General features: G+C 45.7%; 1 protein-coding gene across 3 annotated transcripts in view; it reads left to right on the top strand.

Annotated features, from left to right (window-relative positions):
* The window catches only part of asic1b (acid-sensing (proton-gated) ion channel 1b), a 115381-nt gene that overhangs the window by 61828 nt on the left and 31657 nt on the right, over positions 1 to 21896 (top strand). The window contains exon 1 of one of the 3 annotated variants that reach the window (XM_057030277.1): positions 10767 to 11621. The exons of the other annotated variants lie outside the window; for them this stretch is intronic. Coding sequence (XP_056886257.1) covers positions 10956 to 11621 — 666 coding nt within the window. The 5' untranslated portion in view covers positions 10767 to 10955. Of the gene's footprint in view, positions 1 to 10766; positions 11622 to 21896 lie in introns of those variants that run through there. 3 annotated transcript variants of the gene reach the window in all.

Here is a 21896-nt window from a genome sequence, read left to right on the forward strand (position 1 = left end):
TTTGGCAGAGCCTGTGGGTGCTGCGAGGAATATCAATGACCTCTCTCTCCCCCCACCCCCGTGTGATCACAGCTTTTTACTTTCCCTCTCAGCACCACTTTAAGGGAACTCAAAATAAGTTGAGGTTTTTTTTTTGTTGTTTTGATTTGATCTCCGTCAAAAACACTGTTAACGAGCAAAGGCATTCTGGCGTTTACATCTTGGAATTCGCTTTTTATTAACAATACGTTTTTCAGCTGACGCGTCTCCTCGAGCCGTTGATTTGACGTATCCGTGCCTGGTTTAAGAAATGCTTTGTGTCTCCACAGGTCTGCCTCACGCCGCTTGTGTTTACCGGCGAAATTAACTGCCAGCCTTGTTCCCAACGCGTCGAACTGCGTGTTTCATTTTAGTTTCAACCAAAATCGAGAGTGTTTTTTTGCACATTGCCGGGCCTTGTTTGCAATGCTCAAGCTGACTCAGCCATGCTGCCACGGTAGTTGAGATAGTGAGTGATGCAAGAGGCAGAAAATGTCATGGAAACGCTGATAAAGAAAGGTCAGGATGGGGCGACCCTGCTGGAGTAGCTCACCAATGAGCTCAAATCTCAGGAGCTGGTTCAAGTAGACTTCTTTGGTAGATTTTCGAGCGTTAGCCGGCTTACCGCACTCACATGGTTTTAAACAGAAATCTTGTGTGCCCTTCACTTCACACACTGGCAGCTGGTGTTGGGCAACACACATACACACATACAACAAATACAGATCCAAGATGTCAGAATGCTAATGCATAATCATTTAAAAAGGAAAAAGGGATGTTTGGGGCGATTAGCCAATCTGATTTCTGTCTGTTTGTCAGATACATCAACAAATGCTGTGAGTCTTCACAAGAAAATTCTACATGCGCAGCTGCATGTTTAGCTTTGATGTCATATGCTGCTCGGTTTATCGCCCCAATGATCTCAATCTCCCTGCGCTCTATGGCCTTTTTCCTTCTTCTTTGGATTGATATTATGCAGGCAGGTAGCTTCCGGCAGCCTTTATCAAAGGAGTCTGAGGCTCTAGCTTATAGAGTTTTACTCCCGTGGCTGAAGTGTCTTCAAACTCAAAGCTGATGAAAGAAATCAGATCATTCTAATATATGAAGAAACACTTAAGGATACCTCCATTAATATAGATGCAAGATGTGTAAATGTGCTGCTCGATTCCAGTGAAATAGCTCAATCCTTACTATGTGGGTGTAGATGGGGTGGGTGGTGGTGGTGGTGGTGGTGGTGCTCTGGAGACGCGATAGAAACCAGCAACAACAACAGGAGTGGAGCAAAGCTGTGACTTATCGGCCTGATGACAGCAGATGCTTTCCTCGCCTAAGCTGCGGTTCCACCAAGGAATTCCCCTGCATCTGATACAAATATCATCTGGCTTGTAAATTGGGCACGGTGGTGTAATGCCAACGCACCTCCTCGGGACACGGTTTAATGACTGTCTCCAGCTGATGTAGGTGCCACATGGGGTTTGGTTTCTTTTTGTTTTCTGTTAGTTTTTTTTCGCTGTTTTCTAATACACATTTGCGATTGTCTTCCCTTTTTTCATAAAGTGCAAAGTAAAAGATGTTGATTAAAAATGAAATCCTTATATATGATGAGGAAACACTAAAGCGCTCTCCTCCAAATTGATATTTCCAATGTTCCGCCAGAAATGCTAGATAATGATAAAGACAGATTTGCGGTTATCAGCTTCATCCAGACACTCTACGTTTACCCTGATATCCAGCTTGCAAATTTGTTTCCACGAATTTGCAGCTGTCAGACGGAATCCGCTATCGTCTTTTTGAAGCAAATGTTCAAATGAGTAAACAAACAAGGAAACGACAAGCTGTTAGCATGAGGGTCTCGGCCTGCAGTGTTCATTTCAGGTTTGAAGGAGGCAAAAAGGGAAAAGTCAGTCTAAGTAGGACAGCAGATTTTATTCTCTTTCATCCAGGCTCAGATTCTCCGGTACTGCCGTTTACCGACTTATGGCGAATGCCAAGGCAGAGAAGCCGGCTGCGTAAATGTCACATCCCTGCATCGACTGCGCGGACCTCTCGATTAGATAAATCGGGAAGGGAGCAGACTCATCATGCCCAGTTGACTCCTGTGACCCTGTTTAGGCAGACCGGCGCCGCTCGTGAATGCAACCCCTGGCCGGAGCGATTTAAGAAATGGCGCAATCTCGCCCTCTTCTATTAACTGTGAAATCATCATTAAGAAAAGAAACGCATTTCATCGTATTCGTATCCGAAAATAGACGTGACCTCGCGACTCTTGGCGTCGATGGACTTGACAAGATGGAGAAACTTTCCCCCATCTTCCTCACGTGCACGTGGGGCGCGTCTGACGACCATTCGTTTTCTTCGCCATGGCACTTAGTAAATCATTCACCCTCTTCCGCACGCTCCAGCTGAACCTGGGAACGAGCAGGGCGTATCGATTTCAACACCCCTGCTCATCAGCAGCCACGTCCTTATTTGCCGCAAGGAAATGGTAAATCTCATACAGTCAGCTCCTGTCAAGACCTGTCCGGATCCTAATCTTCCCTGGTTGATGGCTCTCTAATCTTTCCACCATCTACAACTCATTAGAGGTCAATGATGTAAATGCGACTCGTGTATTCAGCAGGAAACACGAGCTGAATGAAAGAGACGGTCTTTTTCAAGCATTGTTAGCAAAATGTGGTTTGGCTAACACCCCTTTTTTCCCTTTATTTCTTCAGATTTAAAATCAGGAAGAAGCTGCTTGGGACGTAGACACAAGAGTCACGTATCGACATCTGCCATAAAGGGAAATATTCTTATTTTCTGCATAAACTCAGTGACTAGGAAATTAGCGTTATCGCGTCTCTTCACTGCGTCTCTTCACTGAAGTCTTGCTTGATTGTTAGGTTGAAGGAAACATTAGGAAATTAGCATTAATAGTAGCGTGCAGGACACCACATTTCCCCAGAGGAAGTTACCGAATACATCAAGCCCTCAACAGGAATTGGTCCTGATGTAGATGTTTGAGGTTTTGCTGCTCAAAGTCTTCCTCCCAACTTCTCCGCTGTGGGATTGCAATTGATTTGGTGTGGATGGACCTTTCAGTGCTGGCGCCACATGCTAACCACAACTAATGTAGAGTGTGTAAAACGTGAAAACAGCAGCAGGATGGATGGATGAGAGCTGGGGTAGGGACTGCACAACAGTTGCTAAAGCGGCCCATTTAAGGAAAATCGGAAAGACAAATAGTCACGACTGATGTTTCAACAATTATCCGAGCGATTTGCTCGTCTCGAACCTTCTTTTTTTACTGTCACTTCCACTAAAAGATTAAATATAATCCAGTTGGCAAATGAACAAAATTTGATCTCCTCTCAAAAGGTGCCCGGAGAGCTGCGGTGTTAGTCCTGCAAATGAATTGAGGTACTCTCAATAATCTCGTTATAAACTCCCCCGTTGCAGCACTTGTCATATTTTCTGACATGACAAATTGATCGGACCCCGGTCCCCCGGCTCTCACCCTCCCTCTCCTGTCATTTTGCTGCCTCCTTGTTTTTTTTTTGTTTTTTTTTTTACTGCCGGTGCCGTCCCCCCACCCCTCCAACCCCCAAATCACCTTCTCTTTTTACTGCCTCACCTTTTCTGGAGGGAGCGGGGGCTTAATGGAGCTATGGCCTCCGCATACCAAAGCAGGAGATGACACACAACAGTTGCTTTCACGCGACTGGGGGGCAAATTCTGCCTTGGGTTTGAGCTCTTCCCTGGGACAAGAGGAGATATTTATCCGTTCCCCAACATGTGGTGACAATGATGGAGTCGTTGTCAAGAGCATGTGTGGACTGACTGACTACCACACGCTGCCGCACCCATGAGTTTGTGCACGCATATGTGTGTGTGTCTTTGTGTGTGTGTTCGTGTGTGTGTGCAACTGCACTGGCCAGTGTGTCCTGGAGCCACAGAGCCCGGCCTGGGCTGCAGCGATGCGTTCCAGCTCATTACTAATGAGTCTAAGTGCTGATATGAGTTGTGGGCTGCCAAGTTCTGACTCATCATGGTGTCGGACTTAATCCGTACCAGAGGCAACGCCCCTTTCTTCTTTCTAAGCATAGCTGGGGTCCAATGGAGGGTGTTTTACTGGCAAAAGTGAGAGTGACACCCCAAATCTGCAGTCATCCGTCCTCACCAACGCAGCACATCCGTGGGGGGCGCTGGGGCACACGTCAAGACCCTACATGCAGCACAAATCCACCTCGGAAAAATAACACGGCCGTCACACACCGGTGAGGTCGAACCACCTGCAGACTCGACGGGGGGGGGCACTTTCAGCAGCGTCACCAACAATTACCTCTGCAGTGGCGTCGACTCCTCCTCGGTTCTTTTTCTGGCGTCGCCATCATTGGCGCATGGAAAATAAAGACGGGAGAGCGAAAGCCTGGCTGTTGCAAACACCAACTCAACTCTATCCATCCATCCGTCCGTCCGTCCGTCCATCCATCCACCCACCCACCCACCCACCCACCCATCATCCATCCATCCATCCATCCATCCATCCATCCATCCATCCATCCATCCATCCATCTATCTATCTATCTATCTATCTATCTATCTATCTATCTATCTATCTATCTATCTATCTATCTATCTATCTATCTATGAGTCTTGAACTTGCTGCTCTTATAAGATGTGAAAGTGTAACTTTAGTATTTATTTCTTGATTATTTTAGAATAATTGAGTACATAATTGGGACTTTTCATAATTGGGACTTTTCGCCCACTAAGACAACGTGCGCTGGAGCAACTGAGAGCCATCCCGAAACTTTCCACCCAATGTTTCCATCAACGCCGCCGTGATGGGCGAGTCCATTAGCGACTCGGCTCCTGTCTGCTGGGGGCGAAATAAATGAATATGTGACCTGTCTATTTTGGGAAAAGGGCATAAAGTGGACCGTAATTTCTGGACTACAGAGCGCACCTGATTATAAACTGCATAATCTAATTTTAGAAAGAAAATCAATTTTGTACTTGTACAAGCCGCACCAGATTTTAAGCCACAGGTATCCCACAATATGAAAAATTAGATCAAAAACATTCAGTACCGGTAGATGTTTTTATTACCGTAAGAGACGAGTCACTGACGAGTGACAGACAGACAGGTAAGAAACAACAGCCACTCTTTTCACTTGTATGTTTATACAGAGAACTTAAATCCAAATTTTATCACGTCAGGATTTTTTAACTTTTCTTTTAATTTAATCCGCTTAGCAACATAAACAAATATATTCTACCGGTAATTTTTTTTTTTTTTTCTAACGGTGTCTGTAATGCAGCTACCTTGAAATATACATTTGTATCAGCTACACACAAATGACGTTGTTTATGCTTTTTTACTCAAACTGAACAATCTAAAACTCCTCGATGGCCAACCTTTAAAATCTTCTATTTTCATCGCGGTGGCGATTGCTTTTGCCTTCCGTCTGATTTGTACAGCGGAAACACCGCGGCCGCCTGCTCTCTGTGTGTTGACCCAGTCTCCCCGAACGTTTTCAAGCTCGGGCCACCTGCGATGTTTATGTCTAAAAGCTCTTGTCGTCTTTTTGCTTTGGATCAGTTCTTCAGGCTGGCGTCTCCACCTTCTCGCCATTGATTACCGTAATGTATGCTAAGATTACGCGCGGCAGCTCGATTTCCTTCTTCAACCGCCAGAGTGATCGCTTTTAACTTAAAAGCTGCATCATATGCTTTTCTTCTAGTATTTTCCATGTTGATGAGGGTTAGTAAAAATGACTGATTCACAATAGTTGTGATAGTGCGCCACGAAAAAAAACATAAATAAGCCGCACCGTAGAATAAGTCGCAGTGTTTAAAGTGTAGGGAAAAAGTAGTGGCTTATAGTCCGGAAATTACGGTACTCTAGAAGGTAGCTGATTATTGAGCTTGTGGTGTGGATGGCTGGAGTTTTGCCCAGTTTATTTCCCCCTCTAGGCTTCTGCATAAAAGAAAGAACCACACCGGTGACACACACGGAAAGGAAGAGAAGGAGGGTCAAGAGACATTTTGAAGGGATGAAGTCTGAGTGAATCCAGCTGAGACTGAACGAGTAAAAGGCCAGTTGAAGCGAGTGAAAGGAAGCTGTAGGTGGTGGGTCTAGCCGCAGAGGTAATGGGTGTGATGGAGCGATGAGCGCGTTCTGAGGGCAGGAGGTTTCACGGAGGAGCAGGAGTTTCCATGGATTCTGTGCATGCTTGTCAGAATATTGTTAGATTTTACAGGAAAACCACAACAACAACAAGCAGCCTAAAAAATAAACTCAAACTTTGAGCCACAGTGTATACTGCTAACCCGCTAGACGTGGCTAATGTCTTCAAGAGCGCCACAGCGGGTGAAGGCGGGACTGTCGCGCCAACTTTTCCTTTGGTTTCTTTTGGCAGCGTCTGTGTGTCTAAAGCGAGATGTGTTCTCTTGCACGGAACAGGCACCAACAACTACCAGCTGCTTGGGGAAGCAGCCTGTAGCCCGCGGCTGCTGGTTTTTATAAATAACCCTGTCACACTCTGGTTCTCTGACGTTCCATTGGCCACTGCTGACCAGCAGAGATCATGCGAAGGCTCCTTCTCGACGCCCAATGATCCTTTCTGTCAGTAATCTAACTGTTATTGACTCATCATTGCCCCATCAGGCCCCTTAATTTGAGCATGGAAGACGGAGCACTTTTGGAGCGGAGTTTCGCGGTGTTTCGCAAATTGTTTGGATTTTCCAAGCGCTTGGATTTGATGGAATATTGATTTGGTTCATCACATGGACATGCCATGGAGACCCTGAAAGATACAATCCACCTGCAGAGGCCGACTGGATGTATTTTGCAACAATGACACAACATAGAGCCTAAAATGCACAACAGCAAACTGTCAGTTATTGTCTATTAAGCAAACATAATGTAACATTGTAGAAGCAATGCAGGTCTATGAGCATTGTGATTGTTCTGTCAAATTTATTAGAGCATAGACTACAAAAAAACATGTTTAAGTATATTGAGTTTTGTAACAATAGATTTGAGAAAATCTCATACACAGGTCCATTTAATGCACATTATATTGTAATCGACTGACGCTAGAAATGAGCTGGGGCTTCACAATTGTTTATATTTACACAGCCTGTGTTCAAACAAAGTGATATGACTCTTTTTGGTTTTTGTCTGCACGAATCTGTAAAGCCGTTACCTTGCTTGTGCAGTGATTCCTCTGCCTGCCGCAAACAGTTCTGGATTGTGACAGCGCAACACAAACGCCTTAATTGGCAATGTGAATGGAATTTAATTGCAGCCCTGCCACAGACGGGTGCTCAGAAGTACATTTGCCCTGGTGATCAGCCCTCCTCTGCTTCCACCGGTTCTTGTTTTGACAGGATGATGGGCGGACCAAAACCACATCCGAGCACAGGAATGTGGTCCATGTTTTTGCAAAGTGGTGCCTAAAGATTCAGGCTTAATTGATTTATCTCATTTGTTGGGATGCATCAGATTTATCACCCTGCTGATTTCAGACACGGAGCCACCACCTTTGGACTTCAGAAAATGTTTGTTTGGTGGCTTTCATTTGTCTATTTTGGCTTCAGTTTGTACAGAATACGGAGCTAGCGCCACAGCTGCAACATAGAGCCATGAATAAACGTGCAAGAGTGCAGAAGCTGCTCGATGTTGACTGTTACTGTAATTACTAAAATGAATTTTAAGGTGAAGGGTTGTTTGTTTATTGAGGACGCGTCAACGAATGTGGGTGGGCAGTGCAGCAGTTGACAATGTTTTATAAAGTAATAAAACCAACAGGGTTGCGCTCCCAACTTTTCAAATAATGGCACCCTTGGGTCACATGGGCACTTTTGCATCTCGTCTCGCTGTCAGCTTCTGGGATGTGTGTGTGGGGGTGTGGGTTCTGTAAATGTCACTGTTCTGCGTGTGTCGGTTTGGTCGCATGGTCGGGTTCAGGGTTACGTCCATGCGTCATTATTTGATGAGTTCAGGTGTGAACGGGTTCTCGAGCAGGCAAGAGAAAGGCAATTAGGTTTAAGGAGGTTAAAACAGCAACAGGTTCAAAGCGATTGGAGGCTTGTTTGATTCCTAATTATGTTTGCAAGGGTTTCTGCGGTGTTGTAGCTGCAGCTATAGAGACATCGGACTGACGCCACACAAGGCTGGTGTGTCTCAGCTTCATCTCCACCTCACCGCAGCATCTCTCAAAATGAGAAGTGTTTTGTTTTTGCCACAGCATCTTACTTGAAAGCGAATAAGAGAGGTTGTTACTCCCCCTTATTTTCTCTGGCTCAGGGAGTCTGACACTCCACATCTCAGCCTGTGGCACCTGATGAAAGGACAGAATCTTGGAGAGCAGCATTAGTGGCCCCTGGCTCATTCTACCACAGTGTGTTTTGAGACAAACCAACCTGTCGCTTGTTTATGGTACAGTAAACTCAGAATAAGAACACCGGGCTGCTGATCAAAGAGCTCCACTCAGCCAGAAGTATTGTTCATTTTTTTGTGATAGCTTTAGTTTTGCATCCCCACTCCTCACTAAACCCTACTAGCCTAGCCTAGACTGGGTCTTTGTATGTGTATGCGTGTGTATTTGTGTGTCTGTGTGTGCGTGACCATGTCGGTATTCTAAGTAATGGGCTTTGTGCATCCTCTCCTGCTGGTGGCCAAGATGTAGCCATGGCAACCTCAGGTTCAATCCTCGCTGTAAGCTGGTGAGAGGGACTTGAAAGAGAACGTTACACCTCTCCTCTCATCCGTCCTGCATGCGCTCTTCTCAATCTGACTGTGGTTAAACGCCTGGCCTTGCTACAATCGCATCCTCTGGGCAACGTACTGTAGCTATGGCTCACACCTCAACACTGCCACCTTTGGACCTGATAGGAAATATCTATCTATCTATCTATCTATCTATCTATCTATCTATCTATCTATCTATCTATCTATCTATCTATCTATCTGTCTGTCTGTCTGTCTGTCTGTCTGTCTGTCTGTCTGTCTGTCTGTCTGTCTGTCTGTCTGTCTGTCAACCCTACAGAAGCATCGACAACAGGTGTAGATCACTTTTTTCTAGTGTGTGTGTGTGTGTGTGTGTGAGAGAGAGAGAGAGAGAGAGAGAGAGACAGAGAGAGATTCAACTGGGATATTATTTTTAAATTCTATTTAGAAGTTTTTGCCATTCATTTCAAATCAGCCATTGAGTTTTAGATGTTTTGTGCTCTTGGTTTAAATCTCAATTCATATTTTTGTCTCTTTTTTTTGTCTTTTCTAACTTTTGGGCAGTCAAACGGATGCGTGATTTTTCGTTTCAGTGCATCCAAAGGCTTGTGGAATTAACAGAGGTGGCATCATTTCCCTTGTATCACGTCACATTTAAATCTGTGACAGCCGCCAAAAACAAGGTGACAATAACGTGTATAGCTGCTGCCCCCTAGTGGATATAAATGCGCATAGAGAAGCAAGGAGATCAATAGAGACTCAGTAATTCGGATTGGATAATGATGGTGGTGATTATGATGATGAATAAAATATGATCCAACACAAGGATCAATCAGTGTTAGTGCGATAGGTTTGTCGAAGCCTCGTGCGGGAGTGAATTTGTGTCCACTCCTAATTAGGATCATATGGGACATGGACCGGAACGCTAATGTATTGCAGCGATTTGTTTCCTCCACGGTGTGTCCATACAAGTATCGGTTCAATCTATGGGCATGACTGAATATTCATACGGTACTCTCCGAAGACTCAGAGGCCGTGGCTGAGGGGCATCGCTGACCTTCCTGCTAGGTCAGACCAGACGCTGGAGGCTATGAGCCGATCACTGGTGCATATTCAACAGCAACCTGCTGGAGTCTGACATTCCGAATACGGGATCAAGACCGAGCCTCATAACCCCACCAACCACCACCACCACTCCTGTTCTGTTATCATGAGCACTTTTACCCAGCGATGGATGATCAGAGCAGGAGCCGCTAAACACATATTTGACAAGCCCGTTTGAATTCTCATCCTGCCCGCTGACAGAATGAAAGGCATCTATCACCCCCTGAGCGGGCTTCCTTTTTCCCAGCATGTGCCGCGCCTTTCTGGAAATAATTTGGTGGTCTAATGGAGGCTGATCAATACAGATCGATCATCTTCTTACATTTCCTTGTCATCACAAACCAGCGTTCCCATTCGGTAACGAGAGGGTCCATTTCACATGTTTCTTCTCTCGACTGCGTGTTCGGTTTCAGCTAATCTGCTCCCCACAGAGCTGCTCACAGCCTCGAGATTGCAAATTGAGGGCGAGGGGTGGGGGGTGGGGGGGGGGGGTGTTTGGGTAAAATGAGCCATTCAATTGAAATAGTAATGAGAGTTATGTGTCTGATTCTCTCAGCGCTGTTGCTGCTGAGGGAGTTCGGCTTCTTGCCCTCTTCCTGTGACGGGGCGGGCGAGGTGTAAATCATCGGTCATCTTAGGGATGAGTAAGCGCTGATTGCACTTGATCACGCGCGGCGGCTGAGATCATCCAGCGCCCGCAGAGCAGAGCGTGGTCGTGCCAAGCAGTTAGATCATCGGATCAACGGCTTCTTCCTGTAAAGGCTGAAATCCTGCCCTGGCACGGTGACCTGCAGCCAAGCCCTGCGGGAGTATCCGGTGTCCCGTGCTCCTCACCTTCTCTCCCCCACTTCTCCTCCTCTTCTTCCTCCTCCTCCTCCTCATTCTGTATACGTCTGGCGTCCTCGCGAGCGGCTTTGAGGGTTGGATCGTCCCTTAGACGCCAGGTCAGGCCCCGCTGAGTCAGTTGACTTCGGATAATCGCTGAAGTTCTCAGCAGAACCAAGGGAATTCTGTGGCCCTTTTCTCCCTGGATGAGTCCCGTCGCCTCTGCATCTCGAACTCTTTCGGGATTATCTTCCTTTGCCAGCTGCAGTGACCTCATTAACCCGCCGCCATGCCTGTCCGGATCATGTGCACCATCTCCTTTTCCGCTGACGACGACCACAGGGCGGGATATGGTCAGGACGCCTTCGACGACCACTACAAGCGAGTAAGGAGGGGTTGCGGGGACGGCGACTCGCTGGACTGCCTGGATGGGGGTAGTCAGGCGGAGGAGGACGAGGAGGACAGTGTCGGGGAGGTCGACGACCTGGCGGCGTTCTTCAGCAACTGCTCGCTCCATGGGGCCAACCACGTATTTGTGGAGGACAAGAAGTTTGGGATTCGGCAGGGTCTGTGGGCTCTGGTGGTTCTCTTGGCCCTGTCCACGTTCCTGCTCCAGGTAGCAGACCGGGTCATCTACTACCTCCAGTACGACCGCATCACCATGCTGGACGAGAAGGCGGCTCCCAACATGACATTTCCTGCTGTCACCGTGTGCAACTACAACTTCATCCGCAAGTCTCAGATGAGCTACAGTGATCTGATCTTCATGGGCCAACTGCTGGGCTTTGAGGAAGGCATGGCACCCGGGTTTCCCCTCGCACCGGAACCGGATCGCCCGCCGGGCTCCCGATTCACCCTGGATGAATTCTACAACCGCACTCGGCACCGCATAGAGGACATGCTGCTGGAGTGTAAATTCAGGGGGTTAGAATGTGGCCCAGAGAGCTTCAGCGAGGTAAGACAAGTGGAGTGAAGGTGACGAAGAGGAAATGCTAAGACCTTGAATTCCCCATCACTCATTACTTGGTTTCATAATCAGCATTACAGAAGAAGAAGTTCATCGATCCGGTTCAGTTTGTGACACAAATCATTCCTATAATAAATGGTTTCCTGCGTCAGCGTGTCTGAAGCTCATGAATCACGTTGTAAACGCATCCTGCATTAGCTAAAGTGAGCGTTGTTGGCAGACGGCTCCCAAATTAAGCTGAAGGAATCTTTACGTCAGTGAGAGGGAGACTTAAGGTCAACGCACTTCCTGGAGTGTGGTTTCTTTTTGTTTCTTTTCTTTCCTGTGCTCCTGTTAATTTGTCCATCAGTGGGAAACACCAGTTTGCTGAGGAGTGTTGACAATATCCAGATATCGATTGGCCTGACCTTTGCACAGATCTGTTCTAACGGATGCGTTGAGGCTAGAGGAGCTGCAATTACACGCCGATAACATTGCATGTACACAACACACTCCTGTTTAAACTTAATAGGCAACAGGATGCGAATCGACCATTTGGCATCTATTTTTCGATCAAATAACAGCCAAGATTATAGAATAATCGATGTATGTGGCATTACCGTTATATTATTATTGCACTTGTCTGTTTAGTTCATAAATAGTGAGACTATACCTGATATAGAAAATCGGTGAATCTTGGCCATAATCACTCCACAAATATTGCATACACTTGTGCATGAGGGTGTTCATTGCTCAGCAGGGATGATTAAAAGCGCATTACAACAGAAGAGCAGCAACATATAATGACCTTGTTCAGGAGGAGGTGAGCAGATAAATGTTAGAAGGACGCTTCATCGCCAAAAACTGGATTTTCTTTATTAATGGAAATTCATTTCATTAAATAAAAACCCCCTAATGTGAGAGACGAATTAACGATACTGCAGTAAATGTCCCGGTTTAAGGTTTATGAGGAGGTTTTTTTTAAGGTTTGCCTGTTTTTTTCCCCCTGGACTTGAATATCAGACTGTGAAGCGTCCGACTGTCTCAGCCCAGTTAGGGCCATCAGGACTGATTAAGTGAGGTATTTGCACGCTGTTCTTTGAGCGAATCAGGATGAGCTGCCCTTTTTTGCTGAAATTCAGCGCACCGTGAGGGCTGGGCGGCCTGACATTTCATTAGCACCGTGAACAAAGGAGGAAGCGACAGGCGTTACTGACAGGCGTTACTGCGACAGAGCCGTTGGAAACCGATTCAAGCCTTCCTCATTTCTCATCAGCATTATTGTCTTTCTGATCTTGATGAATTTAAAGTTTAACAACCTAAATGCGGGGTTGTCTTTAATCACACAGCTGGTTACAGCTGCAGAAAAGTGATTTTTACATGTTTTTTTAGTGTCACATTAGTCATGTTCTGAATAGAATAGAATAGAATAGAATAGAATAGAATAGAATAGAATAGAATAGATGTTAACGGTGTTGGTCTCGTCATCCTCACTGTACATTGTCTTTAGATTGTTGTAGGGTCCAAGTGGAGTTTCCTTCTACCACACTTGATAGTTATGGCTCAAATGTAATGAAGCCACCTTAACCCGGGAGCTTTGAACATCTGTGACATTGATGCAACATCCTGGGGTTCATTTATTAGGGTTTTGCAGCAGATAAGTAACAGGCAGGCCTGCAAACATCAGCGGGGGCAGTTGTTGTATTAAACAGGCTGTAATAACATTTTCTCTTACTCCTTACTTTTTTCATGCATCACACTGGTTTAACTGGTGCAATGTGGCAGCAACCGCGATTTCCCGCCAAATCGCCACCTACAGATTAATTAATGTCCCTCTTGGGCCGTCAGTTCATCTGCTTTACAGCCTCATTATCCCTGCGCGCTGGTCAGAGTGTGTGCGTGCGGCGCTGGCCGAGTCAGGAAGGACCCCTGCATACAGACACCCTGCAGATGGACGGCTCGTGTTGCAGCGGTTGCATCCCACAGCAAAATGTGAGCCCCCCTCAGTGGTCCGAACAAAATCCCTGCTTCCTGCTGATGCCATCGTCAGCCCATTAGCCCCAGCTTGCCCACCCCTGAAGCTCAGCAGCTAAGATCAGCTCCGGTTACGTCCTTCTCCTCTCTCCTCAAGAACATCCTGTGCTGAGGCTCCAACGGACAAAGAAATACATAAATAAAGAAAGTGGGGGCCAATTCACCTTGAGCTTTAAGCACTTGTTATCATTATATGGGGGAAATGACTCTGTCAGGAAAACAGTTCTAAATACCCTCAAACATTTGTCCCTGTTAAATCGGGTGGGATCCAGCTGTTCTACATCTGCTCTGTTTCCCCAACAAAGTGACACAAACTGTGTCACACCGGCAACACCGGTGGTGCATGCCAAACTCAATTTGCTGTCATTTTCGGGGTGACACTTCTGCGATGTTTTGTGCAATTATGATAATTAAACTGCCACTTCAACAAATGGGGAACAAATGGTATCTGTGCCTTCCCGTTGCAATGTTGTGATTCATTCCCCCGGTTTTTGCAGCGCGCGTCGAGTGTTTCCTTCCAAAGCGCGATCTGGGTTTGATGCTGTTCGTTCGCTAGAAGTTCGCATCCATCTGGTGAGACGAGCGACACAGCGAGTCAGCAAACCGCTGGCCAACGCTTGTTGCTTGGCCTCCAACCTCTGACCTGAGAAAACCCAACCAGGCTAATGGATTTCAAATCTCAAGCATTGGGAAACGAGCTTGATTATGCGCTCGGGTCAGAAAGCAGCCATTACAAGCTCCAAGGTTGAAAAGCTTGCTCTGTAGTAAGGTCTACTCATTCTCTGGGAGGTGACAGCACCCTCGGAGCCTCACGTGTGGGGCTTTTGTCTCACTGCATTTATTATTAAATGGCTTTAAATGCATGAAAACAATGTTTATTAATATATGGGTTTGATTGACCTGTGGGCTTTTAAAAAAATAAAAATAAAAACGCACGGTTCAATTAATGATTAACCGCTAGGGGGCACTGTTTCACAATAATCTCCAGAGGCGCGGGTTCTGGTGACGTTCATGGTGCTGACTCGCTTACCTGATTACCGCTGACCTGCTTCTCCTTTCCTCTTGTATTACAAGAATATACATTTACCCTCACTCAGAGCTGCAACGATCTTCAGAATGTCATTTTGAAGCCGTCAATTGAAAATTTTATTTCCAAATAAACCTGTTTTGCTGAGGGATTAAACACCAGGTGCATTGTGGGAAATGTTAGATAAACATCGCATATCAAACACGAGCTGATTGTTTGTTCGGATCGGGTGGCCTCTGTGGAATCCGCCTGTCGCTCACCCATTCTTTCAGCCTGTCTCCCTTGCGGTGCGTGATGGATTTGAATCGACTCCTCTCTCTGATCGGTGATTTTTGTAATTAAACGCGGCCATTTTTAATCAACAGCCTCATTGGTCTTCTGTGTAGCAGCATCATTGACTCCCTGCCACTGATGGGTCATTCTACTTTCAGAGATATGTTTCTTTTCATAATAGGCTGATGACTTAATAACACAAACGGAAACTTATCTTCAAAATCCCACCAATGAAAGGCTTGAACTTTGACTTAACTGTCGGACTTGGATAAATTGCCAGACTGTTTGGATAATTATGTAAAAATGAAGGATCCGGTAGTGTCCTCCGACCAATTATATGTGAATTATAGACACAGACATGAGACGAGTGTCCTGTACAGGCTCGGCAGCCACTTACTACCAGCTAATTAGGCTAAAATGATGGCCTTAATGGCCTTCATCCAGACTGTCCCTCTTGTACCGTATATCAAAGCTAAAATAAAACGTTCATCTCTCGATGACAAATGGCTGTCAGAGGAGTAGTCTGGAGAAAGGTAGTGCCCTTTTAAAAGTGCCTCGCCCCCCCCCCCCCCACCCTCCCCAGGGATTTTCTGTGCACATTCACATTAGGATGCATGTTCATTCCTGCATGAATGTGCAGGCGGCACATGTTGTACCATTAGAACAATTTGCCATTATTACCTGCGCAAGGAAATCAGGCAAAAAATAGAGATCTTCTTCTTGGCGATGATGTAAAGTGATTTTCAGCTTACAGAGATTTTAAATTAACCTTGTGCAGGCATGGCAACCTGACAATTGTTTCTGTTATTTTATTCATCCTTGTGTCCCTGTGTGAGTTCAAAATCTTCAGTCTATGTGACTGCGCCATCAGAGGTTCAATAGGGATTTTTTTTCCAATGATTTCCTTGTTTTGTTATTTATAATAATATGTTGAAAGAAATGAAAGAAGGGACGGAGCTCTTCAGGGTGAGGCTGAAGCGTCTGGGATGCCCCCTGGTGGCTGACTGCAGTAGCACAGCTGCTGTTACCTATCATTTTATATATGGCACCCTATATATCTTTGTGCAATGACAGGAACTGACAATACATATTCCCTCTTTATTTCCTATCAGTGGTTGTGATGGTAAATAAGGGTTGAGTGGATTAGATGGGCGATACTGTCACAACAGTCCTGCACTGAGCTACTATTTTTTTAAATGAGTTCATTGGCCCAGTGATCCTTCATCTCCCATTCTCAAACTCAAGGCCTTAAAGCCATTGGAGTGGGAGCTGTTTGCTGACAACTTATTAGGCAAAGCTGATTCAAATCCTAACATCACTAACAATAAATCCCCAAATCACATGAATTAAAGGAATGACAGGGATCAGCGGTGATCCGAGTCCCAAACTTTTCCGATTTAAGGTTTATTGGACAGTTTTTAGACAGATTCGTCATCAGCGCTGCCTGATCTAGGCCTGGATTTTTTGCCCCAACAGCTGTTTAACAAGCTTGCAGTTTGTTTAGGGGTGCAAAAGTTTCTGGAAAGGCAGAGCAAACCTGGAAGATTGAACAAAGGTAGAACAGAAGAGTGAGAAAAAGACCCCCCCTCCCCAGATGGATCTAATTCTATACATTTATCTCTGTATCCTGGAATCTCTGAAGACATGTTAAATATGTCCTAATTTCAACAGTTCTATTTACGGAAATCAAGTACTTTCAACATGTGTAATTTGATGTGAGTGTGCCGTTCCACTCAAATCAGTCGTAATTATGTTAGCAGCCACATCACTTCATTTGGATGAATGCTAGTTCCATTCCTAGAAAAACAAATGAACCCAAATTTACAAGAAAGATTCATTTGTATTATTCACACAGAACGGAACCATCACTCATTCATTCATTCATCCCTGGGGAAAAAAAGGAGCAAATAGCATCGAGCCTGCAAGGAGGGGGAGGCAGTTTACCATAGCCAGCAGCCACCGTCTGAAAGTCGTTTATCAGAAACATTTCCCCTCTGCCAGAGTCTCTGCAGCACAGCTCTCACCAAGCTGCCAAGATAAATTAGCTGCGTCGCTCTGTTTCCCCCCTTTGAGGCTGGGATACACTTAATGCCCCTTTGGGTGTTAAGAGAAATCTGTTGCATCCAGTCACAATAGGTGTCCTGACTTCACAGCCGGCGCCTCCTGTCACGTCAGGCTAACGCGAATCGGGACCAAAGTCTTGACGCCAACTTTTCACAGCTGTTCTGAAGGCAGCTCATAAAGGAACCTGATCCTGAACCTGAAGCAGGTTCTAGACATTTACTGGTGTTTGTGCACCAGAGAAGTCTACAACACTTTTGTTTTTACTCCTGGCATGTTTGTTTTTTTCTCGATGGCGATTGCGTGTCGGTTACAGATGGGGGACGAGACCGTGGCTGCATCAGACGGGGTCTGATGGGCGCTAGACTGCAGAGAAATAGGAAAAACGAGTCCTGGACTATCCAAAGTTGTTACGGTTCTTTTATCTGCGACCCTTCCGGAGTACAAAAGGCTGTACCGTACCGTACTGATCCATGTTCTGAGCCACGTAGAACAGGAACTCCACAAGCAGAAGCAGCAAATAAGCTAAAAAGAAGCATCTAATAATTAAAGTAATAATTAAAAGACCCCCATTTTCACATCAATTTACAATGCTCACTAAAAAGCTGCATTTGAATCTCCTGCTCAGAAGAGTTGGGGGAGCGTTTAGGCGGAAGGAGGTACCATTTGTGGCTCCCTCTCCCTTTCAGCACCAACAATTGTTCCACAAACAACGAAGGCGGAACCAGCCAGCCTGCTGCGTTCACACCTACCAGATATGCGTTCAAAAGGTCAACAGGCAGCGGGGACATAGTAGAGGAGGGTCCAAAGGACAGTGAGGAGCAGAGGCTCAGATGAGGTCTTGGACGTATCGCATAGGCTCCACACGACCTGATTTACAGCCAGGATGATGGTTTGATTAGCTGGCAAGTCCCTCGACATCTCGCTGCTCTTGCCCCGGCTGTCAGGGCACTCAGGCGAACACGGGGAGCCCCGAGGAGCCAAAAGGTTATCCACCTCCACAACATCAGTTGAATAATTGATGAAAACTCTGCATTTTATATGGACCTGTCGTCTTGAAGGCAACATTTCCCAGACCTGATACTGTGTGACCTGTGCTGGAGCTCTTCCAATCCTCCCCTGACATCTACTAATCCCGTCCTCCACTTATCTCAAGCAAACAGTCGGACATTCCTGTGTGTGCGTTTTCCACATGTTGGGTTCCTGCACACATTGGCTCGAATCAAAGGTTCCTGCAGCATAACAATATTAAAATAACTGATTATGGACGCTTGCACACAATATAAGACTCGCTCTGCACAGCAGTGCCCACTGTCTGAAGCTCAAAAGGATAATAATGTACAGTCTGACATCAGCTGCTCGCCATTAAATTCCTGTGCTCGTCTCTTGCTTTTTCCTTTATCCTCCGTCAGATTGGGAGCGTTCACTGCTTCACTGGCCGCTCTGATTGAAACCCCCTCCTTTCATCTAGAGGAACTGCCCAGAGACACAACTAAAAGAAGCAGCTATCTCTTAAAAAAAAAAAAAACATTATTCCCATGAGCTCCAGCCATCAAGCAACTAACACTGTCATTTACGACCTGACGTGTGACACTAATGCGGCAGCTGCATAAAGGAGAAGCTAATTGCATTCATGTCGGTATCATTGTGAGGTCGCCGGTCACTCAAATGTGAACACGTCTGGATTTAGCTGTCAGCCCAGCCATGAAACTTGGCACCTGCTATATCCGCGCTAGACTCTGTCTAATGATAACAATCAATGACTTAATGAGAGTAATTCATGCTGCAGAGCGGATGGATTTATGGTTATAGTCACGTGGTGTTCACCGGCTTACTGCCTTTAAGGAAGAATGTTTACAAAAGGATACTTGTAGATGCAAATTTGATTATGAATTGATTCAGTTGGAGGCCTTTTACAGTTGGATTATGATTAACGCCACGTAGTTGATCAATTGGGAAATTTAGCTGGTAATGAGAGTCAAATGTGACCCATCAAGGATGGTGGATTCGGGAACAACTGAGCCTCATTAAAAATACAAGCTAAATAAACGTCTGAGATGTGTTTTGGTTATGTTTCTTTTCCAATTTTGGATGTGCATTATCATTGGTAATGGATTGAACCAAGGGTCCCCTTGGCAACATCCTGGTTTGCCTTCATGAGCATCTGTTCATTCTTCTGTTAACGCTCACTGCTTTCATTCAGGCCGGTGCTGTGTAATATTTTTTGCTGGCACAGACCAACAAGATCACTGCTCCCTCCCACTGATGAGCTGACAGAGTGAACAGGAAGGAGTACAGGGTACGGATATCTGAGGGGAATGGTGGCATAATAGATCACCATGATTTGGTGAACATGAGTAATCAGAAAAGATTGTCCTCAGAAGAGTTTGTGCCTTTGATAAACTACCATAAGGAGAGAGCGACTGAGGTGCTAGCTGATTGGGCTGACTTTGCACTGTCATGTTCTCGGTAGGTGGCTGAGGCATCGCCTGGTCAGAAAACAGGCCAGCATATTAAAAAAATGCAGCACTGTTTGATCCATTTGACCTTTCTGTAAGGCAAAAATAAAAGGCCAACATTGCCTTTGACTTTCACGCAGTCCACTGGAGTGAATAAGGCACAGAAATTGAGATAATCTGCAGAATGAGTACAAAACATCTTCAACATATTATGAGATTACTAAACTGTTCAAAACCACCTGTGCTGGTGTCATGTGGACTCATGTCAGGGATACGTGATTATAGTTATGCGGGGAACCGCCGCCAGGGGGCGGTACCGAGCCCTCCTCGTATTTCGAGTGAGGGGTGCCAGTATCATCTGTCTGTATGTACATTTAATTATGTCTCTGGCATGCTGAAAGGAGCCCGATAAAGTGAGAAATTGGAGCAGTCAGGTGTTTGCAGGCTTTAAATAAACTCGAAACATAGCTGGATCAACCAAATGCAGCCCCAAATGCATATAAATACTTAAATTCTCGCTTAAGCGGGTTCTTAGACAAATTGGGTAGATGGATGTATATATAAATATTTGATCATATTCAAGTATATATAATTTCTTTTCAAGCAAGAGAGTGAGGTACAGCAGATAAAGCAGCATGACTTTAAATAATTTTTGGTTTTAGTGGGTTTTATGCGGCGCCATTATCAGACAATTATTGCTAATGCAGTTGCTGATGCTAATGCGCCCGCTGTTGTTGTACAGTTCATTAAAAACACTGAGCCCTGCCGAACATAAATAACTTCAATTAAGGTCAATTAAGTCAATTTGACCATTACCTTTCACAGCAGACACATTTTCTTATTTAAGAGAGGAACATATAAACAAGCATAACGCACCGAAGACAGTTTGTCTGCCATCCACATACTTTATAAACTACCCCGCCCCCCTCCACACAGACACACACACACACACACACACACCTCTACACTTGCCATTTACTGGCTGTGTTAGCCTTGAATACCCCGTCACCAAAAACAGAACCAAGAACAAACCTTCTTGTTTATAATGCAGAAATAATCAGGCATGACGACTTTGACACCCCTGCCCCATTGACAGACAGACAGCACAAAGCTGCAGAACAACCATAATCCAGATAAATGCCTGGTGCGCCTTAAAAGTGTGATTGTTTGAGGGAGTGAAATCTCCGAGACGGCCTGTCTGGTGGAGGCAGCTCTAATAAAACTGCTCGCATTGTCAGAAGTCTGATTATGAGGTCCAAATTTGCTGGTTCACATTGAAAATTGTCTTGGATCACCCTGGCGTGAACACTGCCGCCCACTGCGATCCCACATCCGCTGTCATCCCATAGTGTTCGAGAGATCATACTGAGGCAGATTGCCAATAGAGGCTGGATGGGTACAATTTGCAATGGTACCCATCCCAACTGTCTTAGTGGAGACGGGAATCTCCAATCCTGCCACTTAAGGCTCCGGCTTTCCTCCCTCATTGCTGATTGACACTTGCCAGGCTGTTGGTGCAGGAAGATGACTGTCGCCCTCAGCTCAGGCGTGCAGGCCAGAGGCTGCGTGAGGCCACGTTCCAGAGATAGATCTCATCCGGGGCGGCGAATTGAAGTGACATGGCTTAATCTGCAAATCGGAACGAAAGGTTGGCCCTCCGCAGCCCCGAAACAGACATTTTTGGAGCGTTCTCGCCACGCCATCGCTCAATTTGCTAACTCATGCTGGGAACTGCAGACACACAGTCAGTGTATCCAAATGTAGAGTGAGAAGCCAAGTATTCCCCCCGTGGATGGGGGCTTATGTGATGATAAGCAGCCGGGCATGAACCAGCACTTAACCAGCCCTTGGGAATGAGAGGCTGTTAACAAAGCGCCATGTCAATGACGCATTTGACCCTTCAAGGCAATAAAGGTTTACCTTTAGTGTTTGTGCTGTTTTTGTCACAAATCAAGAAAAGTGGCGGGAAGGAATTCTATCCCTGTTTAATGCTGATATGCAAGGAGGGTAAAGGGTTTTTTGTTGTTTTGTGTGCTACACTGAAATTGCAATATTAAATATTTAAACGGTGGTACAGTAATGAGAGGCTAAAGCCTCCCAAGAATTACTTTTCCTACTTCAGTGCTGGATGTCGAAGCAGAAAGTCTTGCAGCTGGTGTACGTCTGTGACAGCCTCGAAAAGGAATTAAGATATATTCAGTGGCTTTTGCGGCCCAAGTCTTCCGTTAAAGTAACACATCTGTCTGTATGTTATGGGATGGAGAAGTGGCGAGAGGAGAGAGTAAACAAGACAGGGCGCAAAACAGAACCTGGCGATGAAGTTTGGAACGGGATTCATTACTCTGTGGAGCTTTGCTTCATAATTTCAGAGAGTAAGTACCTTTAATCTTGATGAAATGGTCCCCTGGACTCCTGTTGTTGCACAGGAGC

The sequence above is a fragment of the Takifugu flavidus genome, chromosome 4 (genome assembly GCF_003711565.1).
Source record: "Takifugu flavidus isolate HTHZ2018 chromosome 4, ASM371156v2, whole genome shotgun sequence".
Classification (NCBI taxonomy): domain Eukaryota; kingdom Metazoa; phylum Chordata; class Actinopteri; order Tetraodontiformes; family Tetraodontidae; genus Takifugu; species Takifugu flavidus.